Source organism: Schistocerca americana, chromosome X (assembly GCF_021461395.2).
Source record: "Schistocerca americana isolate TAMUIC-IGC-003095 chromosome X, iqSchAmer2.1, whole genome shotgun sequence".
Taxonomy (NCBI): domain Eukaryota; kingdom Metazoa; phylum Arthropoda; class Insecta; order Orthoptera; family Acrididae; genus Schistocerca; species Schistocerca americana.
The window spans coordinates 223,556,508-223,581,985 of NC_060130.1; the positions used below are offsets into that span (position 1 = coordinate 223,556,508).

The 25,478-nt window shown below is 43.2% G+C and overlaps 1 protein-coding gene across 1 annotated transcript in view; it reads left to right on the forward strand.

Annotated features, from left to right (window-relative positions):
* Window positions 1-5,289: 5,289 nt before the first annotated feature.
* LOC124555932 overlaps window positions 5,290-25,478 on the forward strand; it is a 72,254-nt gene continuing 52,065 nt past the window's right edge. The window contains exons 1-3 of the mRNA XM_047129985.1: window positions 5,290-5,417; window positions 16,071-16,208; window positions 19,664-19,888. Coding sequence (XP_046985941.1) covers window positions 5,290-5,417; window positions 16,071-16,208; window positions 19,664-19,888 — 491 coding nt within the window. The remainder of the gene's footprint in view (window positions 5,418-16,070; window positions 16,209-19,663; window positions 19,889-25,478) is intronic.

Sequence of the window (25,478 nt, forward strand, 5' to 3'; positions counted from 1 at the left end):
GGGAGTTAACGGCGCAGGCATCAGAAGAGCGCTAGCTCTCTATTCAGGGGGCTACAACCAAGAGAGTACAAGGCGACGGCACGTGCTGGATATTATTTGCAAACAAGTCCATTACCATCGTCGGCGCAGAAATCGGCACCGCACAGTGGATGGAGGAAACGTACCCGCGAAGGTGTCCTCGTGCAATGGCTGCAGAATAAGGGGAATTGCAGATCCACGACGATAAAGGATGCTAACGGTCTCATTACACAATGGATTCGATACACCACGTATGGCGACTTCCCCAATTGTCTCGCTCTTCGGAAAAATTTTGAAGAATGGAGTTGAGCCTCTAGAGGACCATCACAGAAAGACCGAAACGTTTAAGACTACTTCTAGTCACCTCTTACGACAGACAGGAATACCTATTCTAACCCCAGTATCTGCAGGAGGGGGGGAGAGGCGTTAGGAAGGAACTCCCCTTGTAAAACTGAGTAGATAAATAATTATATGGTCTTCACCGTATAGTAACTCGTGAGGGTTTTAGACATACATGATAATCGGCACAAATAATATAGATTTTAACTTGTACAATAAATGAGAGAGAAATTCTGTGAATAATGTTCCTTAACATGACTTTAAGGGATACATGCTCTTTAATGCACGCACACCGTAATCTCTCACGCGAGCAGATTTGAGATATCACATAAAGTGTAGTAAGGACGCATTTAGTTGGCTGCCAACTACACAGCCGTGTCTGCATTCTACATTAACATTTCAACTTGTCGATGTCCCCATTGTGAGCCAACAGTGTAGTAACCCTCTGGCATATTCGCTGGCGCTATCTACACACCAATGAGAGCCACTGTTTCCTTCCACGATACTGATTGCCTTTGTCAACGTGGAGGGCAGTACGTCACTACTTTTCGTAGCACTCGGGACTTGATTAAAACAAAAATTATTCACAAACTTACATTTGAATTTAAAGAAGGTTGTCAAATAAACAATTTCATTTGTTGATCATCAAGTGTGCATGTTATAGTTAAAGGTTACTGGACACCATCTTTCGCACAACGTAATCTCTTTTAACGGAGACTACTGATGTACCTACATTTACAATGACCACCGGTTTCGTCGTTTATCTCCAGATCAGTCGTAGTTTCAGGGCAACCATTCGGTTTCATGTACTGCAGAGTACTGCCATTAAGTTGGACGAAATCGGTGATCGTTGTAAAAATAAGTGCAACAAAATACTGCATTAAAAGACATGGTTAAAATTTAGTTGTTACGCATTTTCTCTACCTCACATTATATGAAACATTATAAGTTCTCCCAATGTTTTGTATCCTATTTTTACATAAAGTAATTAAGCAACTGCTCTACTTGTAGGTCATAGCAACCTTGCATATTTTTCGGTAACTGATAGTATTTAAACATAAAAGTGATTTATTGAATAGTAAATCTGTCTAATTTGCTTTTAAGAAATTTCATAATATACACTCCTTAAAGGAATTTAAGAGATGTTCTAACTAACGGTGCAGTGAAACAAAATTAGTTGCAGCCTTTATCGTAATTTGTCGTTAAACGAAACCGGAAATTTGCTTAATGTACGAATGTTACCGATTTTCAATATTTTCACTCAGTAGAAGTGAAACTGGGCCGTCCCATCAAAGCATTATAATTTAGCAGTCTCCATCTTTTTTGCGAAAGTTTCGATGGAAATTTTAATGAACGTTATACACTGAGGAGCCAAAGAAACTGGTACACCTGCCTAATATCGTGTAGGGTCCCCGCAAGCACGCAGAAGTGCCGCAATAAGACATGGCATGGACTCGACTAATGTCTGCAGTAGTGCTGGAGGGAATTAACATAATGAATCCTGCAAGGCTGTCCATAAATCCGAAAGAATACGAGGGGGCAGAGATCTCTTCTGAACAGCACGTTGCAAGGCATCCCAGGTATGGTCAATAATGTTCATGTCTGGGAAGTTCGGTGGTCGGCGGAAGTGTTTAAGCTCAAAGGGTTCCTGGGGGCCACTCTGTAGCAATTATGGACGTAAGGGGCGTCGTATTGTCCTGCTGCAATTGCCCGAGTCCGCTGGAATATACAATGGCCTTGCATGGATGCCGATGATCAGACAGGATGCTTACGTATGTGTCACCTGTCAAAGTCATAGCTAGACGTATCAGGGGTCCCACATCACTCCAACTGCACACATCCCACACCATTACAGAGCCTCCATAAGTTTCAACAGTCCCATGCTGACATGCAAGGTCTATATATTGATGAGGTTGTCTCCATACGCGCACACGCCCAATCGCTCCATATAATTTGAAACGAGACTCGTCCGACGAGGTAACGTGTTTCCAATCATCAACAGTCCAATGTCGGTGTTGACGGTTCCATGCGAGACGTAAAGATTTGTGTCGTGCAGTCATCAAGGGTATACGAGTGGGCCTTCGGCACCGAAAGCCCATATTGATGATGTTTCATTGAATGGTTCGCACTCTGAAACTTGTTGATGGCCATGTACTGAAATCTGCTGCAATCTGCGAAAATGTTGCACTTCTGTCACGTTGAATGATTCACTTCAGTCGTCGCTGGTCCCGTTTTCACAGGATCTTTTTCCAGCCGCAACGATGTTGGAGATTTGATGTTTTACCGGATTCCTGGTATTCACGGCACATTCGTGAAATAGTCGTACGGGATAATCCCTACTTCATCACCATTTCGGAGATGCTGTGTCCCATCGCTCGTGCGCCATCTGTAACACCACGTTCAAACTCACTTAATCTTGATGACCTGCCATTGCAGCACTAGTAAGCGATCTAACAACTACGCCAGACGCTTGTTGTCTTATATAGGCGTTGCCGACCGCAACACCGTATTCTGCCTCTATATTTGAATACGCATGCCTATACCAGTTTCTTTGGCGATTTAGTGTGTCAGTGTTCCCCATTTTAAGAACTTCCGTGTACACAAACTGATCAAAAGCATCCGAGCATGTTATACGAAACTGTGACGGGACAAAGAGTTTCGCTTACTACTGCTGCAATGGCAGGTCATCAAGATTAAGTGAGTTTGAACATGGTGTATTGTGTTGTGAATAGAGAGGCAGTATCAGCAGGATAGATCGGTTAGGACAGCTCAGTGACCTCTAACGTGGACTATTCATCCTATGTCACCTGAGTAACAAATCCATGTGGGACATTTCAATCCTGCTAAGGCTAGCCAAGTCAACTGTTGATGATGCAGCTGTGAAATGGGAAACTAAGACCAGAGAGAACTCATGTACTGACAGAGAGGCACCACCAAGCATTGAGAAAGGTAGATGTATAAAATCGCATGGAATCAGGGGAAGAAACCACTAGGGAGATCCAAACGGCTAAGAGCAATCCAGCTGGCACTATGACGTTGCGTAAGAAGATAAAAAAAAGAATGGGATACAATGGTCCAGTAGCTACTCCTTAGCTACTATTAAACCATAAGTCACACTCATTGCCAAGCGACACATGAGGTGATGTGTAGAGCGACGCCAGTGGACAGTGGATGACTGGAAAGAAGTGATTTGGAATGGTAATCCATGCTATATACTCTGGCGTTCCTATGGAAGAGCCGGCCGAAGTGGCCGTACGGTTAAAGGCGCTGCAGTCTGGAACCGCAAGACCGCTACGGTCGCAGGTTCGAATCCTGCCTCGGGCATGGATGTGTGTGATGTCCTTAGGTTAGTTAGGTTTAACTAGTTCTAAGTTCTAGGGGACTAATGACCTCAGCAGTTGAGTCCCATAGTGCTCAGAGCCATTTGAGCCATTTTCCTATCGAAGGGTTTGGTTTTGTCGAATGCCTGGAGAACTTTATCTACCAACATGAGTACTGCCAACAGCGAAGTACAGAGGAGGTAGTGTTAAAGATGAGAATGTCTTTCCTGGTTAAGTTGAAGTGCACTACCGTACTTAAGAAAATGCTAAATTCGGAAGTACGTGAATACACTGAACAGCCCTATATATTGCGCAGAGTAGAGGAACAGTTCGGAGACGATGACTCTTTGCATTACATGACAAGGTACTCTGTTATAAAGTAGCATCTGTGAGGCACAGGTTTGTGGACAGTAATATTCATGGAACGGACTGGCGTCCCTAGAGCCCAGACGTGAACCAAATGGAACACCTTTGGTATAAGTTGGAACGTCGACCTTCCTCAGACCCTAGCGTCCAACATCAGTATCTTCTCCGGTTTCGTCTCCTCCAGAAGAAGGCGCTACCATTCCTTCACAGACATTCATACGCCTTACTGATATTGCCTCCAGAGTTCAAGCAGTGATGGATGGACGCACCCCATATTAATATTCCCTAACAGAGGCCAGTATAGTTTAGATTATATACTGTACCACTGAAAATTACATCGTCGCATTGAAAGAAACATAATCACTTCAGTATCCTGGTGAGTAAATGTAATTACGCGTATTAAAGAGAAGCCAAATTTTCATCTCTGTGCTCACAATAACTTGTTGGAAATATTCCTGCAGTAACGCGACCCTATTTGATGACCTTTTTGTGGGACATTACGCGTATTGTACTCTAAGTGATCGACTTCTACGTTGGCGAATGTTAGTAGTGAGCTTCAACAAAAACGCTGGAGTTCACATCTGGGAGCATGGAAAACGATGTTTGTCACAATTTTTTTATTTCTTACACACACACACACACAAACACACACACACACACACACACACTCACACACACACACACACACACACTGACATACACCTACGGCCACCACCCCCGATCCTTCCCCCTTCCCCTCCTCCCCACCCCCCCTGCACACACACATACCTGCATACACACATCTGCACAAAGAAAACTTTTAACAAACTATGTGGCCGGCCGGAGTGGCCGAGCGGTTAAAGGCGCTACAGTCTGGAACCGCATGACCACTACGGTCGCAGGTTCGAATCCTGCCTCAGGCATGGATGTGTGTGATGTTCTTAGGTTAGTTAGGTTTAAGTAGTTCTAAGTTCTAGGGGACTTATGACGACAGCAGTTGAGTCCCATAGTGCTCAGAGCCATTTGAACCGTTTTTGAACAAACTATGTGGCTCAAAAACCTAAATCGTGTCCTACTTACGCAAGTATAGTGAGTAATGTTAATGCTACGGTGCCTAGTAGCTGGGGATTATTGTAGCTGAGAGGATGATCCTTTTCTCACGGTCCGCGAATAACACGGCAGTGTTGGTCCAGGAGACTGAACAGGGAGCGCCCGGTGAAATGTATATGGGGGCGGGAGAAAGCGGCAGAGCCCCGTTAAGAGTGACATGGGTGTGCGGACGGCGGCAGTCTGCGTCGCTTGTCCAGAGATGCCGGCCACGGATCGCTTCTCGCGGCTGCAGCTGGCGCTGCTTCTGCTCTTGGCCACTTCCTCGCGAGCTCAGCAGTTTGCCGGGTAAGTTAAACTTCATTCATTACGGCTACTTCACAGTTATGATAACGCTGCGGATATTTGTAGGGACGTGCAATGCGGATGTTCAAAACGTTAGTTAGCGTGTATTTTAACTCAGTAAACAGAGGGTCTTCGAAGAACGTCGTAAGCATGATTTTTGTAATTGTGTAATTCTTGTGACTTGAATACAGTAAATTATCAGAAACGGAAAAGCGATATGCGTTTCCACCTGTAACAGTGGCTCAAATAATCAGTGCTGTTATCAATTTATGGCCGCTCTTGATGCAGTGTCCATGTTTGATGTGAACTTGCAGTTTGTCTCGTTTATTCAGACTGGGGTCTGGAGAACAATGGTAATACCACGGCGTTTGAAAAGAGTAGCAAATGTGGCATGCAAATATTGCCTCATGCGGGAAATGCACGAGCATATCATTTCCTGAGGGAAATTAAGTTTCCTCAATTTGTTCAATTATAGCATAATCCAGGAATTTCCAGTATTTTCATGCGGTAATTAATTTATCTGAAATGGCAAGATCTATGAGATTGTCACCAATCATGTTGCACAACACACTGATAGCCAAACGACTTGGAATGTACCACGTGGGTTGTGCTGTGGCAACTGACGGTTATTTTGTGTCCAAATGGCTCTGAGCACTATGAGACTTAACTTCTGAGTCATCAGTCCCCTAGAACTTAGAACTACTTAAACCTAACTAACCTAAGGACATCACACACATCCATGCCCGAGGCAGGATTCGAACCTGCAACCGTAGCGGTCGGGCGGTTCCAGACTGTAGCGCCTAGAACCGCTCGGCCACTCCGGCCGGGTTATTTTGTGTGTTATTCGTAAACAAAGCTTCACCAGAATTAAATAAGCACAGGAAGCACACTAAATAACTGCTTCATGTCTGTCTCTGAAACACTTTCAACCGTTAGCTGCCACACAGTCGCAAGAAACGACAGGCAGTTGTGAACTGAACGGGGCGGTTTCGTGATGGAGAAGATACTCGGAGCACAAACGTTCTCATCAGAGAAGCTGCCCATCACTAGACATAAAAATAATATTCACGAATTCTGTATTGTCTTGCTTCAAGTGACTATTTCTCTAAACGTCTCGAATACCGCTCTTTCTCCCTGAGATACTATTTACTGAAGACCCTTTATAATTCCAACTCATAAATTTCCGCACAACTTACGTCAAAAAAAAACTTATTAAATAGTTTCGTGAGAGTATAACAAGTCGTTTTGCAGTAAGAAAATGGATATGTGATGGCTCACTGAGGTAATCGAAACGAAACGTTATGGTGGCGCATTCAATCTTACATGAGTTATCCGCTTTAGAAAACAGTGGAGCGAATATCAGATGTTCGAATGTAGTGTCATCAGCTAAATCAATCATGTGAATGAACATTATACGACATGTTCGTTATTCTTCTGATTTTGATACATTATATTGAACTCAGAGTTTAAAAAGATATAAATGTTTGTGAAAATAGCAACAAGAAGTACAATTCATGCGATTGAAATGACCTTTATATCTTATATTAAGCACGTAAGAACATACAAATTATTAGGCTTACTGGTGTGTGTATGCTCTCTGGATTTGAGAATTCACTGTGATGTGAAGCGGCTACGTGCTGCGAAACGTCGTAGCATGACACCAGGCAGCACCCAGTATACTCATGAGAAATTACCCTCCATCTAATTTGTTTGCTCGAACACAAACCTCCAACAGTATTTTCTGGAGCACCATGACGAACAAGTTATTGATCGAGCAAAAACCGAAATTCATTCGATGAATGAAAAGTAAGGCGAACGTGCAGATTAAGGAATCAGACATCAGAAGATTGCTTGTACATTCCCCGCCGCAGGTGACCGCAAATAGTCCCAAAACTGCCCTATGTACTACCGTATCTTCTCCTCTACAAGTTTCCTAACGTAACGGCTGCTGCATCGCTTTGCCTCAAATTGTAGGCGATGATATCACGTATTGTACGCATAGGCACCCCAGATCGTTGCACTAATCCCTTCAACAACGCTAACTGCAATGGTAGCGAGTACCACGTTTCCAGCGATGGCTGTATGAGGTGCTGCAGTTGGACTCGTCCGAAGACAATTCATTCCGTCGTTTCGAACGTCAGAGACCGCATTCACAGTTCGAGGATTTCATGTGTCGCGGACAACGAAAGTCAACGCAATCCCAAGCGTACCGATGTGCCAGCAGTAGTCGAATTGTCAACGCAGACATGCCCACATTTGTTACAGTCCTCTTGTGTCAATTTGTAGCGGCGCACCTCTCCAGCCCACCACCTCGTATAACAAGTGGAACGCAGAGAGGGTGATGCCTTCGAACCACCTGACTCGGTCCTGGTTACAGGCATAAATCAAGCAGTCTGTCTGAATGACAATTAATCGAAGTTTTGTCATGAGCATGTTGATGAAGTGGGAGCGTCATACCACAATTATAGCGTACAGAGGAACCCAAACATTGAAATTTATTCAGCATTTAAGAATTAGAAGCAGACAGGAAACGTTATCAAGATACCCGGTGTAGGGCTGACATGTGCTAGAAGGAAATACTAGCGATGAAGAGTGTCAGGTGTCAGTGGGGCCTGATGGCGTGTTATCTAGCTTGTAGAACGAAGTCTCTGGCTGTGCTATGCAGATAGCGGCCGGCGGTTGCCTTCCGATCGCATGGATAACATGGATCATTTACGTCTTCCGAACAGTAGATATCATGAAACTTCCTGGCAGATTAAAACTGTGTGCCGGACCGAGACTCGAACTCGGGACCTTTGCCTTTCGCGGGCAAGTGCTCTACCAAGCAGAAGTAAAGCTGTGAGGACGGGGCGTGAGTCGTGCTTGGGTAGCTCAGTGGTAGGGCACTTGCCCGCGAAAGGCAAAGGTCCTGAGTTCGAGTCTCGGTCTGGCACACAGTTTTAATCTGCCATGAAGGTTCATATCAGCGCACAGTCCGCTGCAGAGTGAAATTCCCATTCTGGAAGTAGATATCATATTCCAATCCATCCCTACAGAAAGCTATGTTTGTCTTCAAGTGGGTTCTGAGGGAACTTTCGAGATCTGTTGGGTTTATACTAGATATCCTTCCTCCCATGGCGTCGTTCTTCAAACTAAGAAGCCTCCCAAACGGTCATCGCCTTCTTGGTGACCACCAGTACTTACTGTTAGATAGTCGTTGCATTTGAAATTAATCTGGCCCAAAATTACTCCTGTACAGAGGGAACGATATACAATTTTCGTCCCATTCTCGTCTAGGGGACACGTAGAAAGTCGAGAGGCCAAGTATTTTTACTTTAAAGTGTAACTTAATTCCGTATCACTGCGAACAAGATTCTGGCAATCCCGTGGTCATCTTGCTGATATAGAGTCAGTTCGTTGTTTTGTACCGCTTACAGGTTACAGGGCATGTAGAGAAATTAATGTCATAGTGTCGCAAATCCATTCCACTCCGTTCAAACTAAGCACATATTGATACTATACCCAGTTTACGTCTAATTTCATGCTTTCATTTATTTTTATGACTCTTCTGTGATTGTACTTGACGTTGCATTGACCTTTCCGTGCACACAAAGGTGACCCTGCTAAACCTACATGTGAGCCATTGTGACCTTTCTAATTTACCTACATATGAAATGTAGGATACTCTTCTTCAAAGACTTTCTCCTCGTGTAACACGTCCTTAAGATGTCGTAGTCAAATGCTGTGCAATACTAACTTTTGGTTGACCCTTTATTGCGCTTGTGAATAGTGACGTCAAACAAAATTTATTCTTAGTGAAATGCTGAATTTGAAATAATGAAATGAATCTAACTAAATCCCATAAGAAACTAATTATGTATTCAGTGAAAGCTACGAAGCTGAAACTCAATACTGAGGTAGGTTACGGAAGTTACGTAACATGAAATGCAATGTCTGACTAAAATATTCGCAAAATAAAATACTGCTCAACTCGGAAGAAAATAACTGTTTCACATTACCTTCTCTGCTCTTAATTAATCTGGTTACTGAACGCAAAACCGGAAAATCCTAACTACGAAACTGTTGACTCACAAGAACGCAAAATGAGATCCGCCCTGAAAGAGACGTGACTTACCTCATGCTCAGCATGCCATTTTGCGTCAGATGTACTGACGTTCTCGAAAGCAAACTGGAATCAGCAAATGCATCAGCTAAAGATACATAATCTACTCGCTACTAAATTTTTCTTTGCTTATTATAAACGAACTGTGGCTGTGTGTGACGTAAAGTAAAATACACACAGGACAAAACATTTAAAACTTTAGTAAGAATGATGGAGGTGGGTTTTTCTTTAAAGAAAACCGCTCTTGAAAAATTAAACTCTGATTGTCAGAAAAGAGGGCAACACCGTATTTATCCGCCGACACCATGCAAGTGACTTATAACTGAAAAAAAGGTATATCCTCTACGGGAATATACATAATGGATGTACGAGTATAGGTTGTAGACACATGTAGACACATGTGAGAGTTTTGGTACGGCCGTGATTCGAGCTCGGATAGCCAAATGGTAAGGCGACCGATCGCTCGCGATAAACATTAAATCCGGGTACCAGTTCCGGTCCAGCACAAATTTTCACTGTCGTCATTCCATTATACGGCTGTTGACTGTCCATATTTGCAACTGCGAAAACATTTCCTGAACTGATACCGGCTGTTCTCCAAGAAGGTTTTATAAACATTCTGCTGTTCTTAATCAGAATAAACGATTAAAGAGACAAAGTGATATGAACTCTTAGATAGTTTGTAGATTACGGTGTCGCTTACCGTCCAGTAAAGTCTCCAGAAGGTACAAACGAATTGCAAAATGATTTAGGCAAGATATCTGCATGAATCGAAAATCGGTACTTAATCTAAGCAATAGAACGTGTGAGGTGGTTCATAAGAGTACTGAAAGAAATCTGTTAAATTTTGGTTAAACAATAAATCACACGACTGTAATGGTTGGTGATTTAACCAAACATCTAGGGACAACTACAAACAACTTAAATGGTAACCATCATATAGAAACTGTTGTGGGGAAGAAGAACCAAAGACTGCGTTTTATTGGCAGATCACAAAGAAGATGCAACAAATCTACTAGAGAGAAAGTATATACTATGATTTTTCATCCTCCTCAGGAGCATTTTTGTTCGGCATGAGAGCCTTACCATATAGGATTCACAGAGAACAGCGAAAAAGTTCAAAGATGGGCAGTTTATTTTTTGTTGTCTCGAAACAGGGCATACTGTGTCGCAGATATGATAAGCAAGCTGGTGTGGCAGTCATTAATACGAAGCAGTTTCTTGTCGCAGCGAAATCTTTTCGGGATGTTTCAATTAACAACTTTTTTTTATTTTTTACTTTTTTATTTATTGTTCCGTGGGACCAAATTAAGGAGAAGTCTCCACGGTCATGGAACGAGTCAATGCATGAAATTATAACACGATATTAGAAACAGATAAAATGAAATATAAAAAAAACATATTCAGGTGACAAGTCGTAAGTTTAAATAAAGAAAATCAACAATATAATATTGGAATTTGCTTAATTTTTTAGCTCTTCCAGGAGCTCCTCGACAGAATAGAAGGAATGAGCCATGAGGAAACTCTTCAGTTTAGACTTAAAGGAGTTTGGGCTACTACTAAGATTTTTGAGTTCTTGTGGTAGCTTATTGAAAATGGATGCAGCAGAATACTGCACTCCTTTCTGCACAAGAGTCAAGGAAGTGCATTCCACATGCAGATTTGATTTCTGCCTAGTATTAACTGAGTGAAAGCTGCTAACTCTTGGTAATTGGCTAATATTGCTAACAACAAACGACATTAAGGAAAATATATACTGTGAGGGCAATGTCAGAATTCCCAGACTATTGAATAGGGGTCGACAAGAGGTTCTCGAACTTACACCACATATAGCTCGAACAGCCCGTTTTTGAGCCAAAAATACCCTCTTTGAATCAGAAGAATTACCCCAGAAAATAATACCATACGACATAAGCGTATGAAAATATGCGAAGTAGACTACTTTTCGTGTTGAAGTGTCACTTATTTCAGATACTGTTCTAATGGTAAATAAAGCAGCATTTAGTTTCTGAACAAGATCCTGGACATGGGCTTTCCAAAACAGCTTACTATCTCTCCGAACGCCTAGGAACTTGAAGTGTTCTGTCTCGCTTATAATATGCCCATTCTGTCTGATCAAAATATCAGTTCTTGTTGAATTGTGAGTTAGAATCTGTAAAAACTGAGTCTTACTGTGATTTAGCATCAAATTATGTTCCACAAGCCACGAACTTATTTCATGAACTGCATTATTTGTTACTGTTTCAATATTACACACAAGATCCTTCACTGCCAGGCTGGTGTCATCAGCAAATAGAAATATTTTTGAATCACCTGTAATACTAGAAGGCATATCATTTACATAAATAAGAAACAGCAGTGACCCCAGCACCGACCCTTGGGGAACGCCCCACTTAACAGTGCCCCATTGGGACTGAACATCACTACCACTCTCAATGTTGCGGAGAATTACCTTCTGCTTTCTGTTCTTAAAGTAGGAGGCGAACCAATTGTAAGCTACTTCCCTTACTCCATAATAGTCCAACTTCTGCAGTAATATTTTGTGGTCAACACAGTCAAAAGCCTTCGTTAAATCAAAGAAAACACCTAGCGTTAGCAACCTTTTATTTAATCCGTCCAAAACCTCACAGAGAAAATAGACTATAGCATTTTCAGTTGTTAAGCCTTTTCTAAAACCAAACTGTACATTTGACAGCAAATTATGTGAATTTAAATGCTCCAGTAACCTTGTATATACAACCCTCTCGATAACTATAGCAAACACCGATGGCATAGAAATAGGTCTATAATTGTCAACATTATCCCTGTCTCCATTTTTATAAAGTGGCTTCACTACCGAGTACTTTAATCGGTCAGGAAACCGACCACTCCTAAAGGAAAAGTTACAGATATGGCTAAGTACTGGGCTAACATACATAGAACAATACTTCAGTATTCTGCTAGATACCCCGTCATATCCATGAGAGTTCTTGGTCTTTAGTGATTTAATTATTAACTCAATCTCCCTCCTTGCGGTGGCGTTCTCGCTTCCCACGCCCGGGTTCCCGGGTTCGATTCCCGGCGGGGTCAGGGATTTTCTCTGCCTCGTGATGACTGGGTGTTGTGTGATGTCCTTAGGTTAGTTAGGTCTAAGTAGTTCTAAGTTCTAGGGGACTGATGACCATAGATGTTAAGTCCCATAGTGCTCAGAGCCATTTGAACCAATCTCCCTCTTGTCAATATCATGGAGGAGCATTTCAGGTAACAGTCTCGGAACACTTTTTTCTAAGAGCGCTACATGATACCCTGTTGGGACTAGGTTTCTATTTAGTTCACCTGCAATATTCAGAGAGTGATTATTAAGTAGTGTATATATATGCGACGTATCAGTAACACGGACATTCCCACTACGCACTGATTCTATATCCTCGACCTGTCTCTGCAGACCAGCAACTTCCTTTACGACTGACCATATGGTTTTAATTTTATCCTGAGACTTAGCTATTCTATCTGCATACCACATACTTTTTGCTTCCTAATAACATTTTTAAGCACCTTACAATACTGTTTGTAAAGGGCTGCTGCATTTAGATTTTGACTGTTTCTAACGTTTTGATATAATTGCCACTTTGTTCTACAAGATATTTTTATCCCTCTAGTCAGCCAACCAGGCTGCCTGTTTGTGCTAGTACCCTGTTTTGACGTTGTAACGGAAAGAAACTTTCAAAGAGCATGAGAAAAGTCTTTTGAGAAAAGCATTATATTTATCGTCTACTGTATCAGCGCTATAAACATCTTGCCACTCTTGTTCCTTGATAAGGTTTACAAAGGTCTCTACAGCAACTGGATTAGCTTTCCTATATTTAACACGTGTTGCAGCACAAAAACCTTCTAGAGTTAAAATTTGTGCATCATGATCTGAAAGGCCATTCACCTTTTTGCTAACAGAATGCCCTTCTACTATTGAGGAATGAACAAAAATGTTGTCTATGGTTGTTCTACTGTTCCCTTGCACTCTCGTTGGAAAGAATACGGTTTGCATAAGATTATATGAATTAAAGAGGTCTACCAGCATCCTCTTCCTTGCACAACCACTTATACAATTAATATTGAAGTCACCACATATAACTAACTTTTTGTATTTCCTATAAAGTGAACCAAGAACCTCCTCTAGCTTTAGCAAAAATGTTGTGAAATCGGAGTCTGGGGATCTATAAATAACAACAGTTAGATGTCTAGCTCCGTTAAATTTAACCACACCTGCACAATATTCAAACACCTTTTCAGTGCAGTACTTTGAAACATCAATTGACTCAAATGGGATGCCGTTTTTCACATTCATGGCTACTCCCCCACACCGCAAAGAGCTCCTCTAAAAGCTGCCAGTCAACCTGTATCCTGGTAAAGAAAGCCTCTGAATTATCTCCTTATTTAAGAAGTGTTCAGATGTACCAATAATTTCAGAGTCAACATCTATAAGCAGTTCACTAACTTTATCTCTAATACCTTGTATATTTTGATGAAATATACTAATTCCCTCATTACTCGGATACCTAAGCTTTGTCAAAAGTGGTTCCTTTGTTAGAGAGACTTCCCTTAAGCTGGAATACCTATCAGCTGACTTCAATCTAAAAAAGGTGCAGCTCTAACACCCACCACTGCAGGAATTTTCCCATGAGTGATCCCACCAACCCCACCTACGCTGTCTCCTAAAAGCTTTGCCAACCTCCCCTTCCCATACCTGTTGAGGTGCAGGCCACGTCTAGTGAAACCCGTCCTGCTGATAGACTCCACCGACACCACTGAAATGTGACCCATGCTTTCTGTCATCAGCGCACCCCCAAGTCTCATGTTATTACGCCTGACGGCTGTATTAAGATGAGGCCGATTGTGACGCTGAAACAGTTCCAAGAATGCACATTCGTGTTGCCAGTCTGAGTGGCTATCTTTTCCAGGTCACCATCTATGTTATATTCCCCATCCCTATCAATACTATTACCAGCTCCACCCACAATCACTACCTGATCCTCTTTAGTAAAATCCCTACATAACCCCCCTACGTTAACAGTCACCTGAGCCAATCGTGCATTAGGCTTCACAATGCTGGTGACCTGGTACTCACTTCCCAGCACTTCCTGCAACTGCTGGCCTACACCTCTGCCATGAGAACTACCTAACAAAAGAACCTTCTTCTTCCTCTTCGACTTTGCAACTGTTCTAGCCACCGTAACTACTGAGGTCTGCTGCATACTTCCTACATCTACAGCTACTAGAGATTCCTCTCCACTAGACTCTGACAGTTGGTCATATCTATTGTAAACATCAACAGTAAAACTATCTGAAAATGTTCTTCTCCTAGCAGATCTCTTGCCAACAGCCAGCTCCCATTCCCCAACCCCCTTCTCCCTCCTCATCCTATCTAGCTCCTCCTGTGCGTTTTTCAACTGCACCTGATGGGCACAGATCTTACGCTCCTGCTCCTCTATCAACTTACTCTTGCTACATAACCTGCAGTTCCAGGAGAGCATCTCACCAGAATGCCCACTGGCTTCCCCACTGCATTCCCCCCAGTGAAAATACTTCGAACAAGACTCACACCGCAATCCACTATTCACGAACCTACGGCAAAGCCCACACTTCTCACTCATGGTAAAATTTTACTTTTTCTAAGTTCCGCTACTACAATAAGAAGATGTTAAAAACCTGACTACAATAATCACAAACTTACTCTACACGGGAAGTAACTACTATTATTAACAGTATTAATAAACAACAAATGTGAATATAACAAAAGACTAATACAGAAAGAGAATCAAACGTCTAATGACACAGTAACGAAGTTGAAAACAGTTCCCAAAATGTTCTTCTGAAATTATTTCACCAGAAAACACCAAGAACACCGGTTGAAGACTACTAAAGTTCCTAAATAAACAACTATACACAAACAATTAATTAGTACTTAGCTTTCGATGCGCCGCTGCAGCTGCAACTGGTCAGCGCGGAATGTAAACACAGGCAAGAGGTTAAGTTGCTCGATATGAAACACAAATATCAGGTCACAACACAAGAAAGGCATAGGTGAATGAAGAAACCACTAATACGTCACTTTTATAGCAAATATTATCACAAAAACCGTTAAAATATGTATCTGAAACCTAAAAATATATAAAAACTTGGATAGCGATCTCACACGCAGTCACTCGCTTTTTTTTCTCCTCCGAGTGCGAAAGTATTTTCAAGACTTCCACCTTCACGGCGAGAAATGGCCGTTGTAACAGATTAAGAGAAATCAGAGGGCTCAAGACAAGATAAGGCGTTATTTTTCCTTATGTGCTCAGTGGAATGGTCAAGAAATAGTCTGAAGGCGGTTATACGATCCTTCTTTCAAACAATAAAGGGCTGGAGTAGCAACAATTTAACTGAATAGAAAAAGTGTGGTTAGGGGCAGTGGTGTTACCGAGAAACATTTTTCGATGGTAATTAGTTCAAAATAAATTTTATTTATTTTGCGAATAAAACTGAGTTTCCTTACATAATTTTGACTGGCAACTAAAGATAAGTGTGTGACGTTGCAGGCCGCTGCTGATGGAGGCCCTGGACTCGATCGTCCGCAACGACGACCTGCGCTGCGTCCCACGGCTGGTGTGTGAGTTCGCCGCTGGATCGCGCTCGGCGCAACAGCTGCCTTTCGTCAACGCTGACTTCCTGCTAGCGTGAGTTCTTTAATGAACTAGAATAATGGTGCTGCTGTCCTTCGCTAGCGAGGTCGCCACATCCACAAGTATACATTCACTGGAAAAATTACTTTTCCTACACGACGGGCGTATATGAAAGTTTTTAATCGCAGTACGTTCATACAGGCTTAGTTCGTCGATCATACTCTTGATAAACTCATTGAGTTGATAATGGTAGTATTTGTAAAGTAAGTTTTATGTTTTAGCTTCTTTAGTAAATCCAGCTGGCGTATTTCCTCACTATTCGTCAGCTATGACTCGCTAATAAAGATTGTGTACTGTTTCCGTACTACTTATTTAGTTCCTAGGGTAATTTCTCTTATCTGTTTTACATCTAGTGTTCTAGGGGAGTGTCTACACTATAGCTATTTATTAATTAAATGCGTCAGTGAATTTATCATGTTATACACATTACGGTGAAAGGCCTTAAATCACTACGAGAAATACATGTACACGATTAAAGGAAATAAATAAATAAATAAAAAGTAAATAAAATGAATATTCCAAATCTGTGGTTCACTAAAACCAGCTGACAACCGAAATTTCAGAATAGTGTGTAACACTCTGAACAATGGTTAAGTGTATTGTTTTTATGTTTAGTATTTGATGGGTCATTAATTTTGTTATGTTTGCATTTGTCCATTCTCTTCATTACAAATCACTTGAGGTGGTAACAGTGATATATTTCATTGAAGATTGAACAGAGCATAACTTGAAGTCTAACACCGCAAATCATTCTAACTGACTTGGGAAAGTACAGGAGTGCTCAGCAGTATAAAAACCGTTTTAGAATACACAGATTTATCCAATAATTGAAGGCTTGCTGAAAAAAATGCCTCCAAACTTTTTATGTGAACACTCTTAAAGCTTTTTAAATAAAACAAACGCTATCAACATTCTACATTTATTCTTCATGTCTGTATATTCGTTTCTCAATATTCTTCATGTCTGTATATTTATTTTTCAACGCAGTTGCCCTAGCGATGTACAGATTTCTCCTGACGAGAGACCAATTTGGTGATACAAGAATGTTTTACTTTGTTTGCGGAGCCAGAACGTCACCTCTGCTTGCACCGCTTCATCAATACGAAAGTGAAGTCCTCGAAACTGTTCTTTAAGTTTTGGGCAGAGATGGAAATCGAATGGGGCAAAATCGATTCTGTGTGGTGGATGGTGACGGATGACAGGTGTTCGATTGCTGCAGACGCAACAGTGCTCGTGTATGGTCTAGCATCGTCATGCTGAAGGAGAGATTGCTCTACTTGTGGATAAACCCTTCGAATAGGTCGCTGTTTCTCATGCACCCACGTAGTTACGTAATACACCGCCATGTTACAAACTAGAGCTCGGAACCCCTTAGCGAAGCTGGAAAGTCGATCAAGTTGTTTGGTTGGGTGGTTTGGAGATTAAAGGGACTAAACTACAAGGTTATCAGTCCCTTTCTCCTTAGTAACACAGGTCTCGGATTAAAACCATACCCCAAAAGAATCTGTGGAAGGAACAAAATATGTAAGACTATGTGTGTACCCATAGCCGGTAAAGGAATATAGAGTCCTTGCGAGTGGCTCGCATGGATGACCTCCATACGTTTATTGACGCCTTTATAGCACGCACTTTATTTGGCGTATTAACGGTGTGCCATTCGGTATTCCAGATCCCGAAATTATGCCGTAATACCAATCTGAGATCAGTTTGCGGCGTATCGAGCTTCAGAGTTGGTTTACATGTAGCTTGTTTTGCCAGCCCGTCATCAATGTCATTCTGACATGACATGGGGTCCAGATGTAGGTCACTGAACGTAGACGTTGTTCGAGGGCTAACAGACTCCTGGATAGCCATTATCAAAGCATGGCGAGGATAGCAACGGTCGATAGGTTTTAGGCTGCTTAACGACTCATTGCAGATAGGAAAGACTCACCGGTGCAGGAGCGGATTTGCTCAAGAGCGCGAGAGTGCTGTTCGGTATGTCCACTGTGGGCGTAAGCGAAGCCAGCGTGACAATTTACCATCGAGGCATCAGCGCGCACTATTCCTCAGCCCTGGAATGCTCCTAGAATAGTGAACTGATGACGGAGGGTCTCAGGATGAACAGAGTCTTTTGGTCTTTGTGATAGGTCCAGACGAAACTGTGGCCAAGGTATAACCCTAGAGCTGTATGTGAGTGAACCCGGAGGAAAGTTGATAGAAGGAAAACTCGAGTTCAGATAGAATGGGCCGAACGCGGACAGCTGTCGTAATCCCTGACCTGGGCTGCCGTTGCGGGAGATGGATTACCCTGTTTGGGAAGAGGAGGTGGCAATTCGGAATGGGCAAACCACCGATATCCACGTTCTGGGATGAGAAGCGGATATCCAACGCCTTGACACCAATTCGTGGCTTGATCGGCGTTCAGTCACTTTCCGCATTTGCTGGTGACACCAGTACAACAGCCGACCGTATCGGAGCTGCTCTTTCCCGGGTGCCGGGGCATAACAGACTGCAATTCGTCAAATGCGCTTGTGTTAATGGATTTCACTATTTACGGCCCATATGATTGCTAGAATGATTCCTAATTCGCTTCTGCTCCGTCTATATACAGGGTTATTACAAATGATTGAAGCGATTTCACAGCTCTACAATAACTTTATTATTTGAGATATTTTCACAATGCTTTGCACACACATACAAAAACTCAAAAAGTTTTTTTAGGCATTCACAAATGTTCGAATTGTGCCCCTTTAGTGATTCGGCAGACATCAAGCCGATAATCAAGTTCCTCCCACACTCGGCGCAGCATGTCCCCATCAATGAGTTCGAAAGCATCGTTGATGGGAGCTCGCAGTTCTGGCACGTTTCTTGGTAGAGGAGGTTTGAATCTTTCACATATCCCCACAGAAAGAAATCGCATGGGGTTAAGTCGGGAGAGCGTGGAGGCCATGACATGAATTGCTGATCATGATCTCCACAAGTAGACACAACTTCCGGTTCCTCCACAGTATGTTTATTAGTTTAGCGACGCTCTTATAACTGTCCCACTAGTTCTTGCGACGTGCTCTTAGGGTTGCTCGATTCGTCAGACTCTACTTTGGACTTCATTCTTTGATTTGTGATTTCTTCTTCCTCGTTTAATGTTTGTTCCTTGTAATATTTGAATAACGAACGTCTTTTACTAAGCTCATCGAGTAGTCCACGTACATCGTGACAGCCAGAGGTGTGACGCAACCTGTTACAATTAAATATTTGTTCGGGCACAGATGAAATAGGAGACTCCACATGACCTACTCCACTTGCTATGGATGACAGAGAGTAAATACTCAGGATCAACATGGGAAAACGCTGCGTGCGGCCGTTATAAGAATAAGAACCAAACGTACGTTGCAAGACATAGGCTACAACGAGAACAGTGGAGTGATAGTTTTTTGGGGTCTTTTGGTAGAAGAGTTTCGTTTGTGCAGGATCCTACGCGTGGACGGCGCGGAGGCGCTGGAGAGTTCTCCGCTGCTGGTGCTGGGCCGCGCCGCGCTCACCGGCGTGGCGGCTCGCGGGGACCCGCGGCCCTGCTTCGCCGCCTACCCCGCCTGCCCCAGGGACAGCGACCGCCTCGTCTACTACCTCAACAACCACAACGGCGGCTTCTTCCGCTTCTTCCGACAGCCGTACGGGTACGGCTCTGCATACAGGTTGGCACAATCCTCCTCGTTAACCTCAAACCTATTCTTAGATCGTCACCAGCTTCTACACTGCTGGTAGCTAAAATTGCAACACTAAGAAAAGGCAGTTAACCACAATATTTTACTTCTTGTGCGTGTAAAGTACGGCAGGGCCAATACACTGTTAAATATGTGGGCGATATAGGAGCATACAGGGCGTGAAATTAAGTATGCAGAGTTGCTGCCACCAACAGCAACAAAAGCACACTGGGCATTGAGTCCAAGTGTGCTCGAATGACATCTACATCTACATACGTACCCTGCAATCCACCATACGGCGCGTGGCGGAGGGTACCTCGTACCACAACTAGCATCTTCTCTCCCTGTTCCACTCCCAAACAGAACGAGGGAAAAATGACTGCCTATATGCCTCTGTACGAGCCCTAATCCCTCTTATCTTATCATTGTGGTCTTTCCGTGAAATGTAAGTTGGCGACAGTAAAATTGTACTGCAGTCAGCCTCAAATGCTGGTTCTCTAAATTTCCTCAGTAGCGATTCACGAAAAGAACGCCTCCTTTCCTCTAGAGACTCCCACCCGAGTTCCTGAAGCATTTGCGTAAAACTCGCGTGATGATCAAACCTACCACTAACAAATCTAGCAGCCCGCCTCTGAATTGCTTGTATGTCCTCCCTCAATCCGACCTGATAGGGATCCCAAACGCTCGAGAAGTACTCAAGAATAGGTCGTATTAGTGTTTTACAAGAAGTCTCCTTTACAGATGAACCACATCGAACCAAATTCTACCAATGAACCGAAGACGACTATCCGCCTTCCCCACAACTACCATTACACGCATGTCCCACTTCACATCGCTCTGCAATGTTACCCCCAAATATTTAATCGACGTGACTGAGTCAAGCGCTACACTGCTAATGGAGTAGTCAAACATTACGGGATTCTTTTTCCTATTCATCTGCATTAATTTACATTTATCTATATTTAGAGTCAGCTGCCATTCTTTACACCAATCACAAATCCTGTCCAAGTCATCTTGTATCCTCCTACAGTCACTCAACGACGACACCTTCCCGTACACCACAGCATCATCAGCAAACAGCCGCACATTGCTATCCACCCTATCCAAAAGATCATTTATGTACATAGAAAACAACAGCGGACCTACCACACTTCCCTGGGGCACTCCAGATGATACCCTTACCTCCGGTGAACACTCACCATCGAGGACAACGTACTGGGTTCTATTACTTAAGAAGTCTTCGAGCCACTCACATATTTGGGAACCAATCCCATATGCTCGTACCTTAATTAGGAGTCTGCAGTGGGGCACCGAGTCAAACGCTTTCCGTAAGTCAAGGAATATGGCATCCGTCTGATACCCTTCATCCATGGTTCGCAAGATATTATGTGAAAAAAGGGCGAGTTGTGTTTCGCAGGAGCGATGCTTTCTAAAGCCGTGCTGATGCATGGACAGCAACTTCCCTGTCTCAAGGAAATTCATTATATTCCACTAAGAATATGTTCGAGAATCCTGCAACAAATCGATGTTAAGGATATTGGTCTGTAATTTTGAGGATCCGTCCTTCTACCCTTCTTATATACAGGCGTCACCTGCGCTTTTTCCAGTCGCTCGGGACTTTACGTTGGGCAAGAGATTCGCGATAAATGCGAGCTAAGTAAGGAGCCAATTCAGTAGAGTACTCTCTGTAAAACGGAATTGGAATCCCATCAGGACCTGGCGATTTATTTATTTTCAACCCATTCAGCTGCTTCACAACCCCAGGGATGTCTATCACTATGTCCTCCATACGGGAATCTGTACGAGATTCAAACGACGGTATGTTTGTACGATCCTCCTGCGTGAAAGATTTCTCAAATGCTGAATTTAAAATTTCAGCTTTCGTTTTGCTGACTTCCGTTGCCAGGCCAGACTGATCAGTGACTGACTGGATGGAAGCCTTCGACCCGCTTACCGATTTTACGTAAGACCAGAATTTTCTTGGGTTTTCAGCAAGATCTTTTGCTAAGGTATGGCGGTGATAGTGCCTGAATGCTTCTCGCATCGCTCTTTTTAGAGCAGCACGAATCTCTACTAACTTTTGCCTGTCCTCATTCTCCCAATTTTTCTTGTACCGCGAGTGCAACTGTCTTTGCTTCCTGAGCAATCTCCGAATTGCGCTGTTGAACCACGGTGGGTCTTTTCCGTCCGAAACCCACTTTTTCGGCACGTACTTGTCCAATGCGTGATTTACAATGTGTTTAAAATTTGCCCATAATTATTCCACGTCCATCGTACTGGAAGTAAATGAAGTCGATTCATCTACATCTACATCTACATCTACATGGCTACCCTACAGATCACATCTAAGTGTCTGTCAGAGGGTTCATCGAACCACCTTCACAATAATTCTCTGTTATTCCATTCTCGAACACCGTGCGGAACAAACGAACACCTATATCTTTCCGTGCGAGCTCTGATTTCCCTTTCTTTATTATGATGATCGTCTCTCCCTATGTAGGTTGGCGTCAACAAAATGTTTCGCATTCTGAGGAGAAATTTAGTGATTTAAGTTTCGTTAGAATATCCCGCCGCAACGAGAAACGCCCTTGTTTTAATGGTGTTCATCCCAAACCACGTATCATGTCAGGGACACTCTCTCCTCTATTTCTCGATAATACAAAACGTGCTGCTCTTCTTTGAACTTTCTCGATGCACACGGCTTATCCTATCTAGTAAGGCTCCACGCTGTGCAGCAGTACTCCACAGAGGACGGACAAGCGAAGTGCTGGCTGTCTCTTTAGTTGATCTGTTGCATCTTCTAAATGTTCTGCCAATGAAACACAGTCTTTGGTTCACCTTCCCCACATTTTCTATGCGTTCTTTCCAGTTTAAGTTGTTCGTAATTGTAATTCCTAGGCATTTAGTTGAATTTACCGACTTTAAATTTCACTGATTTATCGTGTAACCGATGTTTATCGAATTCCTTTCAGCAAACATGTGGATGACCATACGCTTTTCATTATTTGCGCTAAACTGCCAATTTTTGCACCATACAGAAAAGCTTACTTAAATCGTTTTGCAATTGGTTTTGACCTTCTGTGGCTTTACTAGACGATAAAAGGCAGCATCATCTGCAAACAACCTAAGACGGCTGCTCAGATTGTCTTGTAATACGTTTGCCCGCAGCTCGTGGTCGTGCGGTAGCGTTCTCGCTTCCTACGCCCGGGTTCCCGGGTTCGATTCCCGGCGGGGTCAGGGATTTTCTCTGCCTCGTGATGACTGGGTGTTGTGTGCTGTCCTTAGGTTAGTTAGGTTTAAGTAGTTCTAAGTTCTAGGGGACTGATGACCATAGATGTTAAGTCCCATAGTGCTCAGAGCCATTTGAACCATTTTTTTGTAATTCGTTTATACAGATAAGGAACAACAGAGGGTCTATAACACTAGCTTCTGAAACGCCAGAAATCACTTCTGTTTTATTCGATGTTTTTCCATCAATTACTACTAGCCTCTGTGAGAAAGTCACGAATCCAGTAGCATAACTGAGACAATATTTCACAAGCACGTAATTTAACTACACGCCGCTTGTGTGGCACAGTGTCAAAAGCTTTCTGGAAATCTAGAAACACGGGATCAGTCTCAAATCTCTTTTCTATAGCACTCAACACTTCGTGTGAAAAAAGAACTAGTTGTGTTTCACAGGAACGATGTTTTATAAATCCGAATTGACTATGTGTTCTCTTCGAGGTAATTCATAATGTTCGAACACAGTGTATGTTCCAGTATCCTGCTGCATGTCGACGTTTATGATTCGGGCCTGTAATTTGGTGGATTACTCTTATTGCCTTTCTTGAACATTGGTGCCGGCCGCTAAGGTCGCAGGTTCGAATCCTGCCTCGGGCATGGATGTGTGTGATGTCCTTAGGTTAGTTAGGTTTAAGTAGTTCTAAGTTCTAGGAGACTGATGACCAAAGATGTTAAGTCCCATAGTTCTCAGAGCCATTTCAACCTATCCTTTGTAAACACCGTTATATCCTTCGAAAGCATTTCTCTTGAACTTATTACCGGCTTTAGCCAGCTTTCAGTACCTATAGCGATTTAAGCATCAGTGCTTTCCATTACCGCTTGGAACTCTGGTACTTTCGCAACACAGCTACGACAATTTACAACTGCTATACCTGTGGTTCCTAGATCTACGTTCTTCCTGTTTCCGACCTGTATCCTTTGAGACTGAAGCCTTTTTGTGTTTCTGCGAGAACCTCTAATCTAAAAAATTGCCCACTCCACGCCACACAGCCCCCGCTACCCATGTAGCCGCCTCCTGCGTGGAATCGACTCCTGACGTATTTACGTAACCCGAAACCCCACAACGCTATGGCGCGAGTCGAGGAATCTGCAGCCTACACGATTACGGCACGTCTTGCTTCTTCAGCTCTCTTCCGTAGTTCGTCAGTTGTGGCTGGCGAGACAGAGACTGCCACTCTCTCGGCAAATAGTGACCAGATGTTTTCCATCGGTGAGAGATGTAGATGCTACTTGGCAGCACCATCTGTATCCAAGGAAAGTCATAAAAACCACGGCAAACATTCGGTCTTGCATTATCTTGGTGAAAGATAACATCACGGAGACCTCGAAGTTACGGTACAGCTGCGGGCCTTAATACGTCCGAAATGTAACACCTGATCTTCAAACTGCCTGCTGTGTGAATCACAGGTGATTATGCCGTATACCTAATCGCATATCACACCGTCACACCGACTTCTCAGCCCGTATGACGATAAGGAATGCAAGACGACATGGTACTACTGCTGTGTCCTGTGTCGTCGTTGGGCGCTCTACTGCCGGAGCGCCTCTCTCTGTGGTGAAGTCGTGTACAGCTGCAATTATCGTCGGTGTAGTGACAGTCTGCGGTGCACCTTGTGTATATTTGTCTTGCTGCAAACGAAGTCACATGCTGATTCCAGTTACCTGACGTGGCTGTACGTTCCTGCAAGGCTGAGTGAACAAGATGACTGTCCTCTCGAGCACTAGTCACATGGGGCTCATGAAATCCTATATGTCGTTGAGCATAGTCTTCCTGAACCCACCTGTTCCATATTCGTATGACAGAGGTAGAATCCCCACCAACGTGACAAGCAATATCTAGGTAGAATACAAACATGCCGCTGTCGAATTACGAAACGTGCTGGTACACGTTTCTCCTTACATAAAAATACGATCTTCTCACACAAAAAATACCGAGCTCCTCGCCTGCGCCCTGTAGTCCCAAGGGATATCAAACGGGCTCTGGGTCATTCTCCGCCACTCGACGTGATGCTGTATGGCGGGGTATGTGGTCAGCCATATTGCCGACTTACCAGGCCTTCAAGCCGCTGCTTCTCATACAAGTAGCTGCTCAGATGGCATCACGAGACAGAGTGCACCCTGTACCAGTCCCCCCATCAAGAAAAAATCGTTGGCAATACCAGGAACCGAACCGCGGTCCTCTGCATGGTAACGATCTATGCTGACCACTCAGCTACTATTTTTATATTTTTTTTCCTCACGCTGTTTCTTTCAGCGTGCTTTTTTTCCTCTGTCCTCCTCTCAATTTCGTTATGAA